The following is a 25,465-nucleotide window of genomic DNA, read 5'->3' on the forward strand; positions in this document are numbered from 1 at the left end:
GCACTCAAAAAACACAAAGATGTGGATTTTGGCATGTGCGGCTCCCGGTCTTCTCTAAGGAGAGCAACCCAGGAAAGACCTAAAACCGGAGGGTACCCGAGGGCCGGTTATGGATCATGTGTTACTGTAGCATAGCCTATACCAGCCTCTCCCAAAAAATTAAAAACACCGCCAGAGTAAAAAGAGCAAAACACTCAGCAGTCAATGTCCATGCATGTAACAAAACAAGAGCTAAGAGGTCGCATCTGTGCAAGAGCTGTTGGCTTCACCAATGTGTTTCAGCCACGTTGCACACCACCGCGGCTGCTGCCAAGCATGGCTAAAAGTTAGTGGAGTAAAGGAGACTTTCATGGAGTGTTGTAAAGTGGTGTAGAGTGGAGTGTTATGGAGTGGCATAGAGTGGTGTAGAGTTGAGTGGCGTGGAGTGAAATGGAGTGCCGTGGAGAGAGTAGAATGCTGCAGAGTGGAAGGGCGTAGAGTGGAGTAGTTTCATGGTGTGGCATAGAGAGTCGAGGAGTAATGTAGATCAGAGTGGAGTGGCGTAGAAGGTGTTGCATAAAGTGGACTTGAGTGTAGTAGAGTGCCATGGAGCAGAGTAGATTGTCGTAGAGTAGAGTGGCATAGAGCGGAGTAGTGTATGAGAGTGAAATGGCACAGAGTTGGGTAGAGTGTTGAAGAGTCGAGTGGTGTGGAGTGGCACAGAGTGGAGTGGAATGGAGTACAGTGTCACAGAATAGAGTGGACTAAAGTGACATGGAGTGGCATAGAGGGAGTAGTGTAGAGCGTCAGAGTGGGTTAGAGTTGTAGAGTGACACAGAGTGGAGTAAAGAGTTGTAGAGTGGAGTAGAGAGTCATAGAGTCGAGTAGAATTTAATGGAGTAGAGTGTCAGAGTGGAGTATTGTAGAGTGGCCTAGAATGATGTGACATAAAGTACAATGGTTCAGACTACATTGGCGCAGAGTGCCGCGTCAGAGTGCCTTGGTTTTGATTAAAATGGTATAGAGTGCATTGACGTAAAGTGCAGTGACGTACAATGCAGTGGCCTACAGTTAAGTGTTACAAGTGGAGTAGAGTGCAGTGGCATAGAGTAGATTGTTTCAGAGTAAAGTGAAGTGGCGTAGAGTACAGTGATGCAGGGTAGACTGCAGAGGTGTAGAGTGCAGTGGTGCAGAACAGATTAGAGTAGTGTGCAGTGGCGTAGAGTGGTAGTGGCGTGGAAGACAGTGGCATGAAGTGCAATGACGTACAGCGCAATGTGTATAGTGGTGTAGCATGCAGTGGTATAGAGTGGAGTCTTGCAGAGTACAGTGGCGCAAAGTGCAGTGATACAGAGTAGAATAGAGTGGTGTAGAGTGCAGTGACATAAAGCGCAGTGGTTTAGAGTGGCACAGCTTACAGTGGTGTAGTGTGAAGTGGTGTAGCATGGAGAGGAGTAGAGTGGCATAGAGTAGAGTGGCACAGAGTGGTGGAGTGGACCAAAGTACAGTAGTACAGAGCAGAAAAGAGTGGTGGACTGGCATACCGTGCAGTGGCGTAGTGTGTTGCAGAGCAGATTGTAGTGGCACAGAGTGCAGTGGTGCAGAGTAGTTGGCATAGAGTGCAGTGCCGTAGAGTAGTTGGCATAGAGTGCAGTGACATATGGTGCATTGGTTTTGAGCAAAGTAGTATTGAGGGCACTGGTATCAGTGTAGTGGTTTGGAGCAGAGTGGCACAGTGGGAAACTGCATAGTGTAGAGTGGTGCAGAGCAGAGTGGCGCAGTGTAGAGTGCAGTGACAGAAGGTGGCGCAGAATAGAGTAGTGTGGCGTAGAGTGCAGTGGCATAAAGTAGATAGTTTCAGAGAGGAGTGAATGGGCGTAGAGTGGATCGGTGCAGAGTGGAGGGGTTCAGGGTAGAGTGCAGTAGCATAGAGTAGTTGCGTTGAGCACAGCGGCGTAAAGTGGAGTGGTGCAGAGTAGAGTGGTGCAGAGGAGTGAAGTGGGGTGGAGTGGTGCAGGGTAAAGGGGTGCAGGATATAATGCAATGGCACAGACTAGTGGCGTAGAGTGCGTTGTAGAGTAGAGGGGCACAGTGGAGTGGTGTAGAGTGGAAAGGTGCAGAATGCAATGGCACAGACTAGTGGCGTAGAGTGCGTTGTAGAGTAGAGTGGCACAGTGGAGTGGCGTAGAGTGGAAAGATGCAGAATGCAATGGCACAGACTAGTGGCGTAGAGTGCGTTGTAGAGTAGAGTGGCACAGTGGAGTGGCGTAGAGTGGAAAGGTGCAGAATGCAATGGCACAGACTAGTGGCGTAGAGTGCGTTGTTGTAGAGTAGAGTGGCACAGTGGAGTGGCTTAGAGTGGAAAGGCGCAGAATGCAATGGCACAGACTAGTGGCATAGAGTGTGTTGTTGTAGGGTAGAGTGGCACAGTGGAGTGGCGTAGAGTGGAAAGGTGCAGAATGCAATGGCACAGACTAGTGGCGTAGAGTGCGTTGTAGAGTAGAGTGGCATAGTGGAGTGGCGTAGAGTGGAAAGGTGCAGAATGCAATGGCACAGACTAGTGGCGTAGAGTGCGTTGTAGAGTAGAGGGGCACAGTGGAGTGGCGTAGAGTGGAAAGGTGCAGAATGCAATGGCACAGACTAGTGGCGTAGAGTGTGTTTTAGAGTAGAGTGGCACAGTGGAGTGGCGTAGAGTGGAAAGGCGCAGAATGCAATGGCACAGACTAGTGGCATAGAGTGTGTTGTTGTAGGGTAGAGTGGCACAGTGGAGTGGCGTAGAGTGGAAAGGTGCAGAATGCAATGGCACAGACTAGTGGCGTAGAGTGCGTTGTAGAGTAGAGTGGCATAGTGGAGTGGCGTAGAGTGGAAAGGTGCAGAATGCAATGGCACAGACTAGTGGCGTAGAGTGCGTTGTAGAGTAGAGGGGCACAGTGGAGTGGCGTAGAGTGGAAAGGTGCAGAATGCAATGGCACAGACTAGTGGCGTAGAGTGCGTTGTAGAGTAGAGTGGCACAGTGGAGTGGCGTAGAGTGGAAAGGTGCAGAATGCAATGGCACAGTCTAGTGGCGTAGAGTGCGTTGTTGTAGGGTAGAGGGGCACAGTGGAGTGGCGTAGAGAGGAAAGGTGCAGAATGCAATGGCACAGACTATTGGCATAGAGTGTGTTGTTGTAGGGTAGAGGGGCACAGTGGAGTGGCATAGAAAGGAAAGGTGCAGAATGCAATGGCACAGACTAGTGGCGTAGAGTGCGTTGTAGAGTAGAGTGGCACAGTGGAGTGGCGTAGAGTGGAAAGGTGCAGAATGCAATGGCACAGACTAGTGGCGTAGAGTGCGTTGTTGTAGGGTAGAGGGGCACACTGGAGTGGCGTAGAGAGGAAAGGTGCAGAGTAGAGTGGCCTAGACTTGAGAGGTGTATAGTGTAGTGACGAAGAGTGCAGTGGTGCATTGTAGAGTGGGAGAGAGTGCACTGGCAGAGAGTAGAGTGGTGCGGAGTAGAGAGACAGAGTGCTGCACCAGATGCTAGCAGTGCTAAAGCTGGCCCTGGTGGTAGGCCGTTGTTGTTTCAGTGGAACATGTTCATTTATTTCATTGCTGACAACACATGCATCCGCCAAATAGTACAAAAAATATGTTTTGACATAGGCCGAATGTTTAAGGGTGTAATGTAAATAATGTAGTGGGTTTCCAGGCTCCTGTTTGTAGTTTCCAGGAAAGCAGTAATGTGTGCTGACTAGGCTTTTATGGCACGGTGCTACTGCGCGTGTTGCACATACTGAGGCTATTGCTCATTAAATGTAGTTGTGTAGGTTACACCTTTTGGCTATGCCAATGCATGTTATTATTAAAAGGGCGTGGTACTCAGACTCACTAACTATAAACAGAAAGATCATTAGACATTCACTAGAGGGCCATATTAAGCAAAAGCCAACAGTGCTTTGATAAAAGAACCTTGACATGAACATTTGTTCAGTGCGCGCACCTCCTCCCTGCAGGCCTATTTTAAGGCTTATCTTACAGCCCTGTAAACTGGAAAATAGGAGGGGCACGAGCAGGCTCCATGCGGAGAGTAATCTGTATTCCTCTCGCTTGTCAATAAACGCTCTCACTTTGAAGTCACAGGAAGAAAAGTAAACACCAAGCTACAGAAGATGAAGCCTTGACCTTCGTGTTTAAATGCACAGCAAATATGACAAGAACAACATTTAAAGGCCTGTTTACAGAAAGTGAGATCTTGGAAGGATACAGTAAAGATTTGGGCAACAGAAGGGACAAACTCAAGCGGTACCGCCTAAAACAAATAGAGCCAGTAAATAAAATGCAAGGAAATGTAAGTTACAAAGCCAATGGGAAGCAATGGGTAGAATGTATTCCCAGGGAAGCTTTCTGAATGTCCCCAAGAGGTCTGTAGCAAACCAAGGCTTTGATCTAAACATGGCCACATTAAGTCAGCCTTGCAAGTGCTCCTTGGCTTCTCAAATAAAGATGGACTGGAATTCAGGCTCAATTAATTACCAGTGCTTGATTAATTCAAGCATTCCATCCATCTGTCTTTCGTATAGTTCACTGTTAAGCCTTAAGTAGAACAGGTATGCCCAGATGTGGGCCCCGCGTGCCCTATGTCATTCAAATCAATCTATACCCAGCTGATGAGATCTAATAAGGGAGAAACCGGTCCTGGATTGCCTGTGTTTCGGATCAGGGAGGTCCTGGCACGGTAGTTCAGGCTGGACTGTTCCCACTGGAGCAGGGTCAAGACTGCTTTGCATATGGCTGGGTCCAAACTATGGTATGGAAATTATAAAAACAACAAGGTGATGGATGGAATGATTAAATGAATCTCAGCCACTGGCAACAGCTTGGGCTGCTTCCCAATGCCACGTCAGTTTGGACCCACCCATATGCAAATCGGTCTTGACCCTCTTCCTCATAGGAACAGTCCAATGTAAACAAGCATGCTTGTCTTCCGTTTCAGGGAGGACCTGCTCTGGCAGTCGAGGCTGGACTGTTCCCATGGGGAGCAGGGTCAAGACTGATTTTCATATGGCTGGGTCCAAACTGACGTGGCATGATGGGTAACAAAACATGGATTAGGATGTGGCCAGAGCAACTGACAGTGGCTGAGATTAATTCAAGCCCTCCACCCATCATCTTGTTGTTTTTGTATGGTGTGCAAAATAACAATTGACTGGGATGCGGCCTAAGCAAGCACCACTAGCTGGATTTAATTCAAGCATTCCATCTATTTCTCTTTTTCATATTTCAGTGTGTCACCTTAAGTGAGACGGGTACACCCAGACATGGATCCCATGCTCACTGTGCCACTGGAATCAAGATATACCTGGCTTCTAAACACATAACTAGGGTGAAACTGGCCCTAGGTTGCTTGTGTTCTGGTTCAGGGAGGGCCTGGCAAAACGGGTTGGACTATCCCCACTGCAGCAGGAAACTGATTTGTACATGGCTGTGCCCAAACTAAGGTGGCATGGTGTGCAAAATAACGGTGGACTGGGATTTGGCCCAAACAATTACCAGTGTCTGAGATCAATTCAAACATTCCATCCACCACTTTTTTGTAAACTTCAGTGTATTCCATCAGCACTTCAGATCAATGCAAATATCCTTCAGTAGTTAGTATTATTACTCCAAAGAAAGATGTCCACAATGGGTGGGTAACAACTCTAAATCTGCGGTAATCAGCACACAACAATCCAAATCTTATTATTGTACTTTTTTTTAAAAGTTGTTCAACTGCCCATAGGGCTCTTGATGCTAGTAAAACATAAGGAAAGTACACTACAAGCTGATTTTATTACACTGCAGTTGCTTTCATCTAGTGCTTCATAGTCTTATGTCCGAAGAGCTTTCAACGGAGAATCAGTAAACCACCTCATAGGTTGTGCTTGGTTGCAAGGGAATGTTTTTGTAATTTGGCCTATGTGGGAAGTGTTTTGGTTCTGTGGGTCATGACCTTAGTGGAGTCGTTTTTGTGTATAGCTTGAGCGTGTAGTGAAACACAGAACAGTGCGAGAGGGAAGCCTTAAGCGGACATACGCTCATTGTGAGTGGTTGGACGGTGTAGCTCCCTGCAGGTATGGCCCCATGTGTTCATTTTTAGTATTGTCTGCAGTGCCTAGAGGCTTGCTTTTGTCTTGCTACAATAGTGTGGATGCGCTTAGAAGGGGGGGTTGGGTGGGGGCAGGGAATGAAAGTTGTGCATGCGGTTGTGCCTACTGTCACTGTGTGAGAAATGGTTGCTGCTTTTTGAGTATGTACAATCTTGTCATTGTGTGGGGAATGGTTGCTGCTTATTGAGGGGGTACGATCCTGTCGGTGTGTGGGGAACAGTTCCTTCTTTTTGAGTGAATACGATCCTGCATCATCTTTTGCTGAACAACCAGTTCTTTACTGCCTTCCTGAAGATCTGACTCTAAAATGTTGTTTTTCTTTGCAGATATGGAGTTTCGCAGTTTTGCTACTTGTGGGGAGGTTTCACAAATGCTTATGGGTGGGACGGTCTGCAGTGATGCCAGAATATTTTTTAAGTTTTCCATGATCAAGGACAGGCCAATGCCAGAGCTGGTTCTGTAGGCACTGCAGAGTGCCTTGAAGGAGTGCCTGGCAGTGGAAACCAGTGAAGTGGTAGTAAGCCTAGGATAATGAGGTCAAGTAGAGGTCATCTGGCGAATGCATTCTGGATTATATGAGATCTAAGCAGAAAGGGTTTTACTTTGAGGAAGTTAGTTTGCTTAACCTAGGGAGATGACGAGTTAAAAGACAAGGTTAGAAACGCGACAGCCTGGAGATTATGTTGGAAACCTAGGAGAAGTATGATCAGTCAAGCAGTTCACATGCTGCAGAAGATGCTTCTTGGACTTGGTTCACTCGAGAGACCGGTGGCAGGCTGGAGTCCACCATCATTCCCAGCTTAGGAGAAGTTGGCAGAGGACTCATTGCTGAAGGTCAGGTGGTGCTGGGTTGGCATTTCTTCCATTCTCCAGAGGGGAGGGTTTTGGTTTGAGTTGACCATTGGTCCATTGCAATCCATTGGCTGATTGCTCAGAGGGGATGGTGTAGTCTTGAAGCTTGAAGGTCAGTGGGTTTTCCAGGTTCAGGATAATGTTTGTCGTATGTATTGTAACAGCAAATTCAGGTGAAGGAATGAGGTTTGGTGATGGGGTGAAATAGGCACTGAGGAGGAATGGAGCGATTACACATTTAGATATTCAATTAAAGGCAAAGAGAGAAGCTGATGTGAAGGGAGACAAGGTTAACACTTGAGGTGCCAGAAAGGCAGGAGGGGATATAGGCCCTCATTACAACATTGCAACTCCAAATGGAGCCGGCGGTGTGACGGGTGCAGTTGCACCTGTCGCGCTTTTCACTGTCTGCTATGCCGACAGTGAAAAGCTCCATGGGGCTGTGGCAGGGGTCCCCTGCACTTGGGCAGTGCAAGGGCCCCCAGGGGCCCCGCAACTCCCCTTTCCCACCACCCTTTTCATGGCGGTTCCTACTGCCATGAAAAGGCTGGCGGGAGGGGGACTCGTAATCCCCTGGGGCATTACAACTGCCGGGACCAACGTGGTGGTAAACTGCCTTAATTCCATGGATTGCACTGCCAGCCTGTTGGCGGTGCATCCGTCGAAACAGCCCTGGTGGTCTTTGACTGCCAGGGTTTTAATGAGGGCCATAGTCTCAGATGGTCCCCTGGATGCTAAACTCCCCTAGCCTCAGAGGAAGGTAGGGGTAGTGGACTCATTAAATGCATACAGAGTGAGCATTAGTGAAGCAGAAACTCTGTTTCTGTTGACTGTTGACTTTGGGCTGTCCACATTGAGATCCATGCAAGATTCAATATCTCTGCCAGGGTATGAGCTAATATATACTGGAGTGTTTTGTCTTCTTGATTGAAGATTTGTGTAGCCTGGTTTGATGCTGGAGATGTATTTTGGCATTTCCATTGTTTGAGGACTTCTGTTGTTAGGAAGCTCTGATTTCTGTCTTCAGGTTCTTTATTTCTTCATTGAGTGGCAGGGTCTTTGGTTGATAAGGTGCACGGTGGTCTTAAGACTTACGGGGTGTTAGTCAATGGTAAGAGCAAGTCAATGGTAAGAACTGCTCCATTACTCCATTCCTTTATTTGGTTTGGCTGCAAAGAGGCTTTAGATGGAACTTTAGAGCAATATAGTCAAGCTTGTTCCATTGTCTGAGGCTAGTCTTATTGGCTTGTCTTACCATTACAGTTGTTTCCATGGGAAGGTTGACAATAAAGATTGATTGGTCGTCGCTCCAAGTGATGGGGAGAATTCATGTTACTGTGCTGAATTTGGCAGCGAGACAACTGTGCCAACAGTGTGCTCAACTGAGTGTTTTGACGCAAGTTGGAAGAAGAAGGGAACCTCTATGTTCATCAGGTGAAGCTCTTGCATGGAAGATTAAAAATCAGACAAGTAGCAGCATTCTGAACTATCTGAAATTTGTGTGTGAGGTGTTTGCTTGTACCTAGATAGAGCGCATTGGCAGGTCTATCCTAGAGGTGATGATGACACGGAACATCCTTCCTCGTGCCGAGGTTGGAATGATTCCTCTCATTTTCTTAAGGTCCTCTAGCAGCAGAAAACAGCAGCCTACCACTGCAGTGATTTGATGGTCAAAAGAACGGTTTGCATCAAATTTCATCCCCTAATTCCTTACTGCTTCAACTGGAGATGGAGGTCAGCCGAACTTCATAGGCCAACAGGAATCATTACATTTCGAAGATTTATACAATAGAACTTTCACCTACCAGACTATGATTCAAGGGAACCATAAGGAGGTGACTGAGTTTCCAGTGACTGCTGAACCTGCTAACATAAGTTCACTCTATGGCTTAATAATAAAATCTATAGAAAGCAATACATAGGACCTGCAAAAGACAATATTTCACAGAGCAATACGCTAAATTAAATGTAATTAAAATGACTGACAGCCACCACAAATAACGCAAGGATGGGAGGCAGTAATGGACGCTTTGGGAGAGGAAATCCAAGCTGATCTAGTCCCGTGATTGAATGACTGAATAACAGACTATAAGGACCCAATCGTGCACCATCTATTGGCGGCCCATTTCACGGTTAGGGAACTGGATGCCACCACACATAAGGAGAGAAAATTTGTCTCCAACCTTAACGTACAATGCTCCACTAGCAATACACCAATGGGCTCACTAATGGGGGAGGGGGAAGTTGGGGTGGATAAAGGGAGGGTAGTTGGGTGAGTTCTTAGGGTCTCTGTTTTCTAAGGAATCAGAAATGTATGGATTGAGTTGAACCAATGTATCGATACAAAAATAGCTACTTTATGTTGTACTGTACCATGACTACATGTTAAGTGGATAACTGAAACTGCAATAAAAATATGTTTAAAACAATATTAAAATGACTGCACAGTTTGAATTATTTTACCTTGTAAGCCACACTGTTTGAAGAATCAACAATGATGAAGAGAGGCTTTCGCGTGAAAGGATACAGATCGCCTGGGTGGAGACTGTCAAAAGAATACATATCGATTCAGGTGAAAACAATGCAAAAATAAACAAATTGAGTAAAAATAGTACAAAAAAAAAGAGGCCAAAGGAGAAAGCGGTAAGAAGACATATTAAGAGGCCATCCATCCATGAGCAATGAAGCGTAATGGACAAGACAAGAATGAAATAATTTACATCAGAATCACTTTGTCTCAAAACTAGAAGAACTACATTCAATTACAAAACACTGAAGAAAGGGAGGATGCCTCATATCATGTAACGTGGTGGCAAAGTACCGAAAGCCCTGGAGAAACCATTGATAACAGATTATCAGAGCATTTGAAAGGAACATGATATTTACCCTCTGTAACGCTCTTTCTGGTGAAAATTGTATCTTACCGCAGTTTCCTCACCTTTAGAATACTCCCGCGCCAGACAAGAACTGGAAAATTGCGCTTGGGTGCTGGTAAGTGGTGCCATGTGGCTCCAATGTAACTCCATGCAGGGGTGACCGAGCGGAGACATATATAAGCGCAACACCTGCATGCTGATGGCAACTTCAAACAAAATGTTGATGACAGCATGCTCATCTTCATCTTGGGTCCTTGTTAAGATGTCAGGGAGTCCATTCCACAAAATGTGGAGGAGGGAAAGCAGTTAGAAGGCTGGAGTTAGAAGAAGTATACACCACAGAGAGAATTACCAAAGGCTGGTAAGTCTGTTCTTCTCATGGATACTTCTCACCACGGATTCCTAATTTTTAGAACATAAACCTCACGATGTTGGAAGGTCAGAGGAGTGGACTCAAAGGAGGAAGTCTTGCAGGACCAACCATACAAATGGCCCTTCCATCAGACATGGCTGTCAAGGCAGTACTGCTTCGCGACCTGGCAGAGGTCCAGAGAGACACCCACTTGACAATGCTTCTGCAGAGGTTTTAGTCCTGCTACAATGAGGTCTGCATAAATCAGATTTTGCTGTAGAGCCACAATGTTGAATTTAGTAAGAAAGATATTTCAGACACTTATTAGTGTTCCACACCCCTTAGTGTATATTAGTATGAACATTTCAAAGTGTTAGCCTGAATAAAATAGATTAAAACTTTGACAAATTATAAAACGTCACACAAAGAAAAGGGTTTCAATAAGACCTCTTGCAGAGCTTAAGCACTGAACCTTCTTTTTACCATAATGATGTGGGAATCTTTGAGTCCCCAGCCTTTGTTTCTGGACAGTGCGTGATGACACGTATCAGGTTTATCCGTTATAGGCCAAACCACGAGATCCGGAAGACGATTTATAGAACGCTGTCCACAGACACTACAATATGCAGAGTTTAAAGGAACTTCTTTAGGTCCTCCGCCGGCGTGACACCGTGATGAAATAAGTTGGGAGTGCTTATGGGGTCTTTACGATATCAGCATTTCAAGGCACTAATAACCAGATTGCTATTAACCATTTTTCCTTTTCAGAGTGTGACAATAGGGTCCACCCAACTCTAAGACTCAATGGCAAGATAAACCACAGAGAAAGATGTACAGGATACTAGATGATAAAAAATGTGATCTGCATCTGTAGCATGCACATCACTAATATGTCTTTGTTTGCAGCGACTCACGAGGGATATTCGAGGAGTTCCCCTCTTTGTCCTCCTCACTCTACAAAATCATTGCATGAGAACAATGAGGTGTTTTGTCCACAGAGTGGTGTGCATCGCAAAACACAAGTCACTCAGAAACGACTGCATGAAGATGATGATATGCAGAACTACTGAGTACCGTGCATTGCTGATCACGAGTAACGCATACACAGAAAGTCACAAACTCTGTAATTAAAATAATGATGGCTCTCTATTTCATCTTTTCAGGTTCTTAATCAAGAAATTATGTTATGATAACAGAAGCAGAACCATAAGGCCTTAAAGTTGCATGATGTAATGCAGTTTGATATATGTCACGCGTGCACAATTTGTGTTTGTTGTACACATAACATCATGCTTGGGATCTTCACAAAAGATTGGTCCTGAATAAAGCCATCTTCATGGAAGTGGCATTTAGATGTGGCTGAAACATGTAGACCTTCATTTTGATGTGGAAGCTCAAAAAACTTCAGGCACATCAAGTGGTTCTGTTTCAACCTTACCAAAGGTTCCCCCAATAACATTTCAAATAAAGACTGATGTACCTGCAGATAATTTTAACTAGTACTAGATCCCTCTAAAATATCTAACTCCGCTATAATTCAAGTGTCAAAGCACACCCTGATACGTTAGGTATGCTGGGTGGGAACCCATTGATGAAACATGCCACCAGTGTAACTAGTGGGCGAGGGTTCTTTTACAAAACCTAGGGAACCCTTTCTGACCTTATTGATCATGGAAACAACACAAGATAAGGAAAATGTTACTTACCAGTAGACATCTGTTTGTGGCATGCAGTGCTGTAGACTCAAATGCTGTGCAAAAGCACCCCATCTAGTGTTGGGTTCAGAGAGGTACAACTTGTTTTTCTTCGAAGAAGCTTTTCGAGTCACGGGATCAAGTGACCCCTCCTCTCGGTAATACTGCTAATGGGCATCAAGTCCTTTGTTAGATTGTTTCTCCACAGGCGGGAGAGTGAAGTAGTGAAAATAGAGAGTGTAACAGAAAAGATGTCCATCCCATGTATCTACATAGGTACAATATTTACATATTAATAAATTGCAACATCCACACACGTCCGGAGAGGTGGGAGGGTGCATGTGAATCTACAGCACTACATGCCATGGACAGATGTCTACTGGAAGGTAACATTTTTCGTTTGATGGCATGTGTGGCTGTAGATACACATGAGGTGCATAGATTGTAAAGCAGTCCCTCCATATAGCGGTGGCTAGCATGCAGGAATTGCAATTCATTGAAAGAGTGCTTGGAGTACAGCTTGTCCAACATTTGCTTGCTCACTTGCAAATACATCTACACAATAATGTTTGCTGAAGGCATGTGATGTAGACTATGTTTCCACTTTGCAAATATCTGCTATAGCTATGTTACCTAAAAATGACATAGATGTACCTTTCTTTCTAGTGGAGTGTGCCTTAGGTGGTACAGGTAATTGTCACTTGGCTTTATTACAGCAAGTCTGAGTACACTTGACTATCCATCTAGCTATAGTTGCTTTAGATATAGACTCTCCTTTATGGGGCAATGAGAAAGCCACAAAAAGTTGTTTTGTTTTCCTAAACTCTTTTGTTCTATACATATATATATATATAATACATAAGAGTCCTTTAAACATCAAGAATGTGTAGAGCCCTTTCAGCCACAGAATCTGGTTGGGAAGGAAAACTGGTAATTCTATTGTCGATTGATATGGAATTGTGAAACAACTTTTGGAAGGAATTTGGGATTAGTTCTTAATGCAATTGTTTCTTTATGAATTTGGAAGAAAGATTCTTACAATTTAACGCCTGGATCTCACTGACACGTCTAAGGGAAAATATAGCGACTAAAAAAGCTACTTTCCATGAGAGGAATTGTAGAGAACAGGAGTAAAGCGGCTCAAAAGAGGGACCATAAGCCTTGTGAGTACAATGTTAAGATTCCAAGATGGGGCTGGAGAAATCCTAAGTGGAAGGATTTTTTAAGCCTTTCCATAAATGTTTTGATTACTGGGATTCTAAACAAAGAAATATGCTGTCTGTTTTGAAGATATGCAGGTATGGCTGCTAAATGTGAACTAATGGATGTGTAAGCTAGATTTGCGTTTTGTAAATGTAGTAAATACCATACAATGTCTTGTACTGTTGGCTTCAGAGGGTCAATGTTTTGTGTTTGACAATAGCAAACAAAATGTTTCCATTTTGCCGCATAGCATTGTCTAGTTGTGGGTTTGCGTACTTCTTTGAGAATATCTATACATTCCTGTGGTAATTGTAAATACCCAAATTCTATGACCTCAGGAGCCATATCGCTAGGCTGAGCGATTTGGGATTTGGATGTCTTATCTGACCCTGTTTTTGTGTTAGAAGGTCTGGTGTGTAGAGAAGCTTTTGCTATGAAACCACTGCGAGTTCAAAAAAACGTGGTTGACGAGCCCATGTAGGAGCTACCAGGATCATGTTGAGGGAAGGTTGTTTGAGCTTCCAGACCAGAATTGGAATGAGTGGGAGAGGCAGAAAAGTGTGGGCAAATATCCCTGACAAACTCATCCATAGAGCATTGCCTTTGGATTGAGGGTGTGGGCACCTGGATGCGAAGTTTTGGCATTTTTTGTTTTGATGTGTGGCAAATAGGTGTACTTGAGGTGTTCCCCACTTGAGGTGTTCCAGGTGTAAGTACTGGTGAAAGACTTGTGGGTGGAATTCCCATTCATGGACTTGTTGCTGCATCCTGCTGAGCAGGTCTGCAACGCGATTGTCTGTCCCTGGGAGATATTGTGCCACCAAGTGAATGTGGTGATGAATTGCCCATTTCGACATTGTTTGTGCAAGATGGGATAGTTGATGAGATTGTGCCCCCACCCCCTGTTTTCAAAGATGGTACATGGCAGTCTTGTTGTCTGTTCGTATGAACACTATCTTGTGTTGCAATTGTGGAAGGAACGCTTTCATTGCTAGGAATACTGCTTGCAGTTACAGGTAATTGATGTGGAAAGACTTTTGAGTGGTGTCCCATACCCCCCGGACTGTGAGGTTGTGGAGATGAGCTCCCCAACCGGTGTTTTGTGAGAGTGATCTGAGGAACAGAGTCTAGAAAGGCCGTCCTTTTGTAAGGTTTGCGGTGTTCCAAAAATGCAGAGAGCCGTAAGTATGGCGGTCCAACAACACTAGATCTTCCATCTGACCCTGTGTCTGAGACAACTGATGAGAGAGACATTGTTGAAGAGGACCTATATGAAGTCTAGCATGAGGTACGATGGCAAATACAAGATGCCATCATCCCTAACAGTCGCATACCAGTTCTTACTGTGCGTGCCTAGTTCTCTGTTAATGTAGCAATCATTGTTTGAAAGGCTTGAACTCGAGCTGAGCTGGGAAACGCTAGTCCTAATTGTGTGCTGAGGGTCGCTCCTAAATACGGCTGAATCTGGAGAGGGTGAAGATGAGATATGAGGTAATTGATGGTGAACCCTAGGGAGTATACGGGCCGCATTGGGATTTGAGTATGACGTTGACACTGTGAATGAATTGGCTTTGATGAGCCAATCGTCCAAATAAGAGAAGACATGAATTTGTTGTCTTCTGAGATGTGCTGCTACTACCGCAAGACATTTTGTGAATACTCTTGGGGGGGGTTGTGACTCCAAATGGTAACACATTGAATTGGAAATGTTTTCCTGCAACTATGAATCTTAGATATTTGCGGTGTGCTGGATGAATGGGAATGTGAAAGCAAGCGTCTTTTAAATCTGTCAGGAAGTCACTTTGTTGTGGAAGGGGAATAAATTCCTGATAAGTGACCATATGAAAGTGTTCTGATAGGATGTAGTGGTTTAAGGGTCTGAGATCTAATATTGGTTTGAGAGACCCGTCTTTTTTGATTATTAGGAAATACACGGAGTAAACTTCCATACCCTGGTGTTGTAATGGTACTGGTTCTATAGCCTGTTGAGAAGAAGAGAGTGCACTTCCTCTTCTAGAAGAGCGAGATGATCTTGTGAGAGTTTGTGAATACGAGGGGGTATATTTGGTGGAGTGGATGTGAGCTCCAGACAGTAACCATTGTAGATAACTGAAAGTACCCATTGATCTGTGGTAGTTTGAGACCATTGCGGGTAAAAATGTTGTAGCCTTCCCCCTCCCGGAGTGGTCAATGTTTGGAGCCTCTAGATGTAGATAGCTTTCCTGTTCCTTTGTCACTGTTCCCTCTGTAGGAACCTCTGGTGTATTGAAAGGTGGGCTTTCTCTGAGTGGAAGACTGTTCACTAAAGGATGACCGAAAGCCTCTTGCAAATCCTGTGCGACCAAAGGTGCCCCTGTGTGTGCTGGCTTGGAGTGCTCCCATAGCTTTGGAAGTTAATTTGTCTTTATTTAGTTTTTCAAGTGTGGTATCCACTTGTGGGCCAAATAAATACTCTTTATCAAACAGCATGTTAAACACTGCCTGCTGTACCTCTGGTTTAACGCCTGAGCTTCTGAGTATGGCATGTCGCCTAATGATGTTAATCAAAGTTAATACTACATGCTGCTGTGTCAGCAGCATTGAGTGAACATCTTATTGAATTATTTGAAATTTTTTGTCCCCCAGTTACAATTTTTACCCCCTTTTACGATGTTCATCAGGGAGGTTTTGTAGCCGCTCCTCCATGGCATCCCAGTGAGCTCTATCATATCGGGACAGTAACGCCTGGGTATTAGCTATCCCCCAGTGATTGGCTGCTTGGGCTGCCACTCTTTTGCCTGCCGAGTCTGGAGGTTCTGAAGAGATTTGTGATTTTATAAATAAAGGGTCAGTGGGTGCAGCTTTGTACTTTGTATCAACCCTGGGAGCAGTAACCCTTGATCTAACTGGCTCTTTAAACATTTCATCTGTGTGCCTGAGAGCATTGGAAGAATTCGACTCTTTTTTTGTGTTACGCCAGGGGTGTCAAATAAAAAATCCTCTTCTATGGGATTGAGTACATATGTACATTAAGATATGCTGGTGCCCTAGCCATAACCTGTTGATATGAGGTGGAATCCTCAGGTGGTGAAGGTCTAGTTGGATAGAGATCTGGATCATTAGGTGTAATAGGATCCGGATCATATGTATCCCATGGATCATGATTGTCTAGAGTATCTCCTAAATTAGAAGCCCCATCAGGTGGTGTGAACCCCAAAGGAGGGGGAGATGTTGGTGGAAGAGTATGCTGTGAAGAAGTATGTGGCGGTGGAGAGAGTTGAGGAGAAGGCTGAGTAAGAAAATAAGCCTTTTCCTTTGTGGTCTTTTTTGGAAGCGGAGATGAGTCAAGAGCCTCTTGAAAAGTCAATTTCCTCTTTAAAGGGGAAGGAGGTGATGTTATAATCCATCCTGTTTTCTCTTGAATCAGAAGTCGGCACTGATGAGCGACCATAACTTCTAAAATTGGTTCCACCGGTGAAAGGGTGGTGGTTGGAGACTGTCCAGAATCCATAGAGGTATTTTTTAAGATTTTCAGATCGAAAGTCTTCTGCATATTGGATATTTTCATTTCCGGAATTGTGGGTAGATGTTTTTTCTTTTTTCGGTGCTGAAGTGGTTGGCATTGGAGCACCTTGTTTCTTCAGTCGTGTTGGAGCCGAAGTAGAAGTGCTCGAGGTCGATGCTGAAGATTTCTCTTTGGCTTTTTTTGGTGCCGAGCCAGAAGGCAGGGCATCTGAATGAGTTTCTCGGCTCAGACCATAACTGGAAGGCAGTGGCGGACCGGTGACCTCTCTTGATGTAGTTGTGACCGAGGTTGAAAGGGTCTTTTTACTCACGGTTTGCGCCAACTGCTACGGTTGACTCTCAATGTCAGATTGTACATCAGAGTCCTAATCTTGAAAGGATAAGGCCTCCTCCTCCTGCTCCAACTCTTCTTGTGCATGCTCATCGCCGGAGATGTCGGGTGTGTCGTCTGGGGTTCGAGCACCATTTCCATCCATCGAGCTCTTCGATCTCTGCGGGTCTTTTTTCGATTGAAAGTATTCGCACGCTTCGCAGGTCTGCTCATTGTGGTCGGGGGGAAGACACAAATTATACACCTGGTGGTGGTTGGTGTGTGGAAATTTGGAGTGACATCGAGGGTAAAACCTAAATGGAGTCTGTTCCATTAGGGCTGCCTAGGTCGATGGCATTAGGAGAAGGCCGAAGAGGGCCGGAGAAGGCTACGTCTACCCCGAAGGGCTGAACATAGATTCTGTGTTCAAGTTGGATTCGAAGACAAAGAGTAGAAGAATACACAATCAAAACAATACCGACGGTGATAGAAAGACGGAGAGAATACCGTTTTGGATTGTATCTAGCTGAGAACTCGGAGTGAGAGAACACACATCCGAACCCGACAGTAGAGAGAAACAATGTAACAAAGGACTCAATGCCCATGGGCAGATTTACTGAGAGGAGGAGTCACTCAATCTCGTGACTCGAAAAGCTTCTTTGAAGAAAAACAAGTTATACCACTCCGAAACCAACACTAGATGGCAAGCTTATGCACAGCATGTGTATCTACAGTTACAAACGTCATCGAACATATAGTTACAAGTTCTCTCTCCTGTGATACTTGAATATTATGTAGGTTGGAACTGGAGAGAAACAGTATATTTCTTACTCCCCTTGTAGTATTTCCTGGTTGGAGAACTTTAATTAAAAAATTTGCCTTAGTTTTGATAGTGGGCAATTGTTAGGCCAAAACATAAGCCACCCTCCGTACCACTACTGCGAAAGAGGCACTTATTTCCACAGATGCCCCAGGTGGTCTCTAGCTTCATCTTGGGGGACATACCTATCTCATTGACATTTTGTCAGTCCAATTATAAGCCATCATCAGTGTGAGGAGAAGAGAGTAACTTATCTTCCTCCTTCTCATGATCAGTATCACAAGGAACATTAGGTATATGCTGAACCGCATCAGAATCAGATCCGAAGATAGTGTATAACTCCTGGTACAGCTGTTGTCGCAGCAGTGCAAAATAGACCTGCAGTGGGGCGACATGGGTTTGGGGTCAGAGACCAGCATCTTAATCAAATTTCGGGCCAGTGCTGGTGGAGTCAGCATTGGTGCTGGCAAAGAAGGAACTGGAGTGGACCATGGTGCCAGTGTGGAATTCTGACTCAGAGTCAGTATGGGCCCCAAAACAGGTCCTGAAGGGTCAGCTAGGTACAAACACGCCAGAAGATTTCCAACTAGGTGCCCCTGAGGTTCTGTGGATCCCAAAGGGGCTGCAGAGCAGGCTGGCAGTGCCTGAAACAGTTACAGCAGAGCCTGAAAAATTCAAGGTACACCATGCATGGCTGCGGGACAGGATTGGTTTTGGGCAACATCGGCAGGGCAATACAGTTAGGCTGATGCCTTCGCACTTTTTCACCAGATTTTGAGTGATGGAATGGGTTGAATCCTGCTCGTTTTTTTATGTTTATGGTGCAACTTCGACTTTGGGCTTTTAGGGAAGAGTTCGACCAGGAACTGGACTTTTTGTGGGAACATCCTTGTGACCAGGACAGCAAGCGTGCCAAACACTTGGAGCGGAAGCGGCTCACATGTTTTGGTCATGGCCTCTTTTTGTGTTCGTCGAGGTATGAGTTTGGTTCTCGTTCCTGAGGCACCTTTAGGTGCCCTTATCGCATGATTGCAAATCGTGGGCTGAGCCCAACCACGACAAACACACATCCTACGAGTGTGTTAATGACATCTGATTTCTACAGTCCCAGAACAGTTTGAATCCTGTCATTGTTGGAGGGAATATATTCCCTAGCATATTATTGTAGAAAGAATCTGAAGTTGTTGGAAGACTCACAAAGCTGGGTGCAGAGCTCTAGATCCGCATTGGAGGACGCAGAAAGAAATTGATGTCAGCACACAGTGGTGGTGCTCATTTGCAGCTCTGTTCTGTAACTTCCTGTGCTGGAGTCACGGCAGAGCCACATGGCACCACATACTGCTATGCCGGAGCACCGCTGCAGAAATTCTTCAGATCCAGATTGGTGCCTGGGAGTATTCTATAGGTGCGGAATCTGGGGTTAGAAGTATCCATCAGAAATAAATGTATAAATGTAATTATTTTTACAATGTATCCTATCATCTTTATCAGTTTTATTTAAAGACAGCATGCAAGCCGATTAAAATTATTACAAAAGAAAACAGTGTTACAATGGGTAAGCAGTCATTGTGACCTAACTGTTTTGTAGGTCTTCGTGGCACTACACAAGGTAAGCTTGAAGGGGGTCGGAGGTGTCAACTCAAAACTATACACCACCGCCCACTGTGCCCAGCACAACTACAGAAAACCATTCATGTAACAAATTCAGATTCCTTGTGCCCAGCAAAAAACATTGTCCAACTTTCTCTCGTAGAAAAAAAACAGACTGAATGACTAGAAGAGCAGTCTGTTTGAGAGTGCAAGGAGTATACATTAGAAACTTTGTGTCACTCTTTTAAAGACACCGACGACTGTCCCTGATTTAGAAGATACCGAGAGCCTCCGCACACCCACTTTCAGTCATCTTTTGGTGGGATTCCTTTAAAGCATTACACGACTGTACACACCTGTGGATATACATACATGTCTAAGCCTCTGTTTTGTGAAGGCATGTAGTTCTACTTGTTTAACCCACTGATCTGGAGCAACAACCTAGGGTCATTTCCAACCCCTTCCTGAATCTACATCTAGAGCGGACAAGCTCCAAAACGGGTCCATAAAATGCGATCAAGCTCGAAGTTCACCATACAAATGTATCAGAACCCAATCCATTCATCGTGCATAAATACCTGCTATGAAGCTCCTTATTGTGTTCAACCATCTGCTGATCAAAGGATTGCTTCAAACCTTTAGCTGACTAGGTTCCTAATAGGGTATTCCCTAGGTGACCGCCACTTGACATTTTTCCTAGCATGGACCTTGAGTTTCTGTTCCTAGAGTTCCAGACTAGTTTGTTTTATAGGAGCTCTAGAAATGTATCTCACATCACTCGCCATCCAGCTCCAAACAGGTTTCTAAGGCCACATGCTAGAGACCAATCATGGTAGGTGCAACAGCAGCCTGAATGTAAAAAGGGATGAAACCACAGAATCGATCTGATGACAGCCCGGAAGGGCCAACACTTCACTTACCAATGCATCTCCTTGTAGGACTGATTGCGCTTATGGAGGGAATCCCCATTGAGAACGTCACGGTTACTGTTTGTTAGAACACCACCAAAATCGTAGGGACCTACAGTAAAACAAGCAACATAACTTTGGATCATTTGGCGAGACGCAGCATATCACCCGTGCAGAACAACAATGAGTGCCCAGGTGCTGGGCCTTGCGTGCATGGCAGATCGCAATTCTTTGGCTGTGGCGGATGCATTTGTACTAATGGATTTGTTTACACAACTTAGCAAAGGGGGATTTGACATTGGACACCGAAATAATATATTTGCAGATCGGAGTAAGCATTGACATAAGTGCATTCATCCAAACACTGACTGCCCATTAGATACCAACTACTGAACTCTGCCGCCTAGACTGGACAGTGATATGAAACCTTCAGCTCCATTGTCACTCAAAGGTAGCCCTTCATAGAAGGTTCGCTAAAAACAGTGCCATGCGGATTTTAGTGAACACGTGAGCACTGGGAACTCAAGTCGTTCTGTTCAAAGACAGATCTCAGAAGTGACTGACAGACCTTTTCTACTTTTAATTAGTGCTATCTCTATTAGATAATATCTTATGTTTCAGTAGCAAATTGTTATTGGGTTGTTTTATGTGTTAAGTGGCATGAACCACTGGAAATCCCTGATACTAAATTTGATAAAGATTGCACACACCTTTCCGTTTCATTGGGTACGGAAGACATGCTTCTCAATAGACCACAGGGTTAGGTGACAGTGTTCTCTCTTCTGGTTGATCTGTCTGGTTGCAGTGATTTGAAACTTTGGTGAACCTAGTTCTATAGAATACCAAATTTGAATATAAAAAAGTCAACCAGGGGTTAAACTCTCTCTTCTCACTCAGACCTGCTCCCACCATTAGCACTTTTCAATATTTGAGAGCTGTAACCTGTGCTCTTCACAAGGCAGCGGTGCCCGGAGGATCTTGTAGCTGTTGGCTGGGGCCGTTGAAAGAATTGCTCGAACGGGGTCAACACAGGAGAGATTGTGGGTGGATGGAAATGTGCAGACATTGGGGAGTATGAAATTCTGGTATCTGCGAAGGCAGCAGAGCCTGCCAAGGGACTACATTTTATGAGGGGGTTTGTCCCAAGAGAGTCTGGTATCTTTAAGGTAATGGCAGCCTGAGGGAGGACCACAGCCTGCAAAGGCATGGGACTGCTTCCTGCTCTGGTGCATACAAGGGGTTGGCATCTGGAAGGGATTGTTGCCTGAAGTGGGCAGAGCCTGTAAGAATCTACCGCCCGCATGCTTGGAAAGGGGCAAGTGCCTGCTGGATAATGTTGGGAATGACACGGGAATTGGAATTAGGTTGGTTTCTTAGTAGTACTCATTTTTTTTCCTTTTGCTCCCTGCAAATGCATAAAAAGTACAAGGAACACCACCCCCTGATGTAGTCCACTAACAGACTGAAGATTCTACAAACAGCCAGGAGCACCAGAAGTGAAGACCACACCCGAGTGTCCAGCCAGATGCACTTTTAAAACATCAAGGCTAAAAAAACCTAGGAAAGTTAAATAAGTAAGTTCAACTTTTAAGGAAAAGAGCTTGCCTTCCCATGAATGCTCATATTTCTTGGTTTTTAAATGGGAGGAATGCTTAACTCTCTGTGGAACATTAATAATTTTTAGACCAGCCCTCGTATAGTTATTTGGTACCTTGAGCTCCTCCAACCAACCCAGATTTGCCAACTTAAAATATACTCGAAAACAGATGGAAAAGCCTAACTTCTTTCCATGTCCAAACCGTTAACTACTCAATATGGTGAACCAATGCTAATTTGGATTACTTGATTACCACTGCAAGAGCTGTCTTTAAAAACCATTTTATTTGGCCAGAACAGTTTCACATAAAGGACCTGCTAATGGAACATTTTAATTTCACTGACCGTGTGTACTTATTTTACATTTGAGTGGGGTATAAGGCTGAAATCAATGACAGTGTATCCGTGGAGCTCTAACATTTAACAGGAAGGTACAGAACCACTTTCACTGAAGCAGGTACTAAGATACAGGATGCAGCAGAACATCAATATTTTTATTTAAAGCCAAGAAATATCAACTATTCTCAGAAAAGGACAAATCTTTTATCCTCTGTGCCAGTAAAGAGAAACTGGATAGCATGGCAAGAGAAAGCTTTTTCAGCAACCAGGCCATGTGATTGCACAAGGGAGGTTTGCACTTTCCACTGCAACTGGTTTAAGGGCTCTAATGCTGTAATTATACCATTGAAGTAAATGTGCTGAAAAAGAGCCGGGCCAAAACTAGCATTACATAAAAGCATATCCGCTGCAGGCAACAAGACCAGGCTGTATCACATTACATGGAGCAGCGAAAAGATGACTCCCAGTCATCAGAGAGGTCTCCAGAGAGCGGCAGAGCATTCTTACCATTTCATAGCAGGAGAAAATCAATAGGTTTAAAATACTATAACAATCAATGGAGACTTTAAAATAGAACATGCCCTTGCATAAGTCTCTTCCCATCTTTCAATATAAATCTTTTCTTGGATGTCGATGGCTAAAGTCAGTAAATTGGTCCAAGAGGGGCAGATCTCACCAACGAAGGATGCAGATTTTCAGGGCTCGCTTTAAAAACACCCAAGTGGGCATTAAGATCCCAGGGATGGTATCCCAACTTTCATTGATTATAACAGTTTGAGGAGTAACATAGTGACATTTCCAAAATGATGTAAAGGAGTATATAAGGGGATTATATGAAGCGAGATCTTATACCATGCATTGAACTTTAACTTAGATGCAACGTTTTGTGTTAGACTCAGACAACAAAGGCCAATCTAGTCTAACATTTTCTTCTCTATCTACTCCAAAAGAGCAGTTCTCAATCCTCACAATTTCTCCCACCCCCACTGCCAGTATGACTTGAAGCGGAACCAAGCCTTCATTGCATTGATAACCACCCCTCCATGACCAGAGATTTACCAATACTTCCTTTCTATGGTAGGAGATACATTTAACCTGCTAAGCTCATAGGTTTTAAGGCAAACACACCTGGCTATGTCTGGGTGGATGGTATAAAAATGGCTCCAATTACAGCATATCACAAAGGTTAATCCAAAGTGTGGGCGACGTGACTAAATACCATCTCCACCATCCACAAATTATTGCTCTACATTGCTAGAAATTAGGCTTATCTAGCTGTATGCTCAGAATGTCCCACGCCAACATTTCCTGAAAAGGGCACAAGGAACCTAGCTAATTTAGTGAGTCAGTGAAAAGATTTGTGCTGTGCAGAAGTACATGGGTATTGCCTTTATGCCTGTCTCAGAGTCACAAACCAGCTCGCTCTACAGAAGCCTCGCGCTACTTGTAAGTATACTTTTATAAGGGCCATTTAGCGGATGTTGTCACAACAGATCCGAACACTCCAAATGACATCATCAAATATTCTAGGAGACCTATTGTTGGTTTTTGTTAGCTATGCACGACCGGGCAAGTGGACATTTTTCCTCTATAGTGGCTGGCTCCTTTAAGGTACCAACCGGGGACATTGGTCAATGCACGCCAGTCATACATGGCGAATAATAATGTATAACCGCACGGATGTTTCACTTTTAAAACCCAATAAAGCTTTAAAAATACCCGCCTGCAGTGAAGCAGAAGAATGTGTACTTTTTCAAGTAAACTTACTGTTTTTTCAAGGAGGAGCCTAACCTGGTGCCAATGTAAGACTGTTTTTCTCCTTCCCCTCGCTTTGTGTGGCTTTGCCTGATTAACAGCCCTTGACCCACCTCTATTAAGACAGGTGGTCCATCAAAGGAAACATTACTTTTCCACCACCTAATGGACTCCGTACAGGTCACTCAATGCATAAATCCTTGCTGTCCTACTGTTCAGCCCCCCTTTGCTCCACACTCATTGGAAGCCCTGCCTGCATAAACATTTTTTACACAAAACCCACATAAATGCACATTCGATTCTACTGCACATGCCTTCTGCCTCATGCACCCACGTTGCACAATGACTCCCAGTTTCTCAGACCTCTTCTTCTTGTCTGTAAGTACCTAGACAGACACAGAGGGAGAGGGATGCTGGGTGACTGTGTCGACGAGATCAGATTGAGTTCTTGCAGTACGAGAGCCACAATGGTGAGTAACTACCCCTTATACCCAGATCTGGTCTCATTTGCTCCAGACCCCTGAGAAGGTGTTAAAGTGTTTAATTATTAACCTGGGAAGCTAGCAGTCACAATTTGTACCAAAGTTGTTCTTTAAAAACACCTGGCCCTCTGCTATGGAAGGGACATCAAAAGTGCATAAAGAACTCACACGAAGTTCCCAATATGGCCACCTTTAACAGGATACCTTATGAAGCCAGACACTAAAAAGTAACTGAAGTAGGCATGCAAGTGATGTCATGTACCCAGAAGCCCAAAGCCTGGAGGCATCATGTTCCTGAGGGTATGCACATGCATGTCCACAGTCAGAAGTCGCTGAATGTGCCGTGTTTGTGATGGCATGCATCTAGCAGCCAACAGGCAGGGCAGTGCTGCATGAAGGCAACAGCAGGCAGATTCCCAGGAATACACCAGCAAGATGGTGCCAGATTCTGTTGCTAACGTCAAATATAGCCCAAAGCTAGCAGGGGGTGGAAAATAGAACTATGGCTGGCAATCCAAAAAGCCATGTACAAAGCCGTGCCAAAGGGATGAAGTATGCGAGTCTTGGCACAGGAATACCACCTTGTTATATGCATGTTCATAAGGAAGGAGGTTCTAGAACTTCTCACCATGCATTTTCCACCACCGCACATAGTGTTCTGGTTATTGTCCACAGCGGTTAAGCTCGTTGTGTACTTTATCCATTCTCACCTCCCATTACCCTCCGCGTGCCCTTCTGTGCCGCCCTTCCCCATAGAACTCCTTTGCTTTGTCAGGATGGGGCGGTAACAAGGCAGGCTAGACAGGGATAGGCAATTCTACCATTGACGTAAGCCACAATCCAGAACCTACGCTGCGGGTTCCTTCCGTGGCCCACCTCCATGTTCCAGATATTTTTTTCCATTTTTCTTTTTTTTTTAATAGACGTGTCCATGCATAAGCGCTCACCTTATTTGCTTTTTAAATGGAGGGTGCCTCTTGCCGAGCTAGTCCCCCTGCCATGCCACATACCTGACACGTTGAAAGAGGCAGGGTTGTGAAGCCAGTAGTGTGACCACCACCGTCAAGATAGCGGAGGCATGG

General features: G+C 44.7%; 1 protein-coding gene across 3 annotated transcripts in view; it reads right to left on the reverse strand.

The window, feature by feature from the left end:
• SCAI (suppressor of cancer cell invasion) overlaps positions 1-25,465 on the reverse strand; it is a 538,528-nt gene that overhangs the window by 60,235 nt on the left and 452,828 nt on the right. For all 3 annotated transcript variants that reach the window (XM_069241740.1, XM_069241742.1, XM_069241741.1), the window contains 2 exons: positions 20,224-20,323; positions 9,418-9,499 (listed from right to left, as the gene is read on the reverse strand). In XM_069241740.1, coding sequence (XP_069097841.1) covers positions 9,418-9,499; positions 20,224-20,323 — 182 coding nt within the window. The remainder of the gene's footprint in view (positions 1-9,417; positions 9,500-20,223; positions 20,324-25,465) is intronic.

Source organism: Pleurodeles waltl, chromosome 6, assembly GCF_031143425.1.
Source record: "Pleurodeles waltl isolate 20211129_DDA chromosome 6, aPleWal1.hap1.20221129, whole genome shotgun sequence".
NCBI lineage: Eukaryota > Metazoa > Chordata > Amphibia > Caudata > Salamandridae > Pleurodeles > Pleurodeles waltl.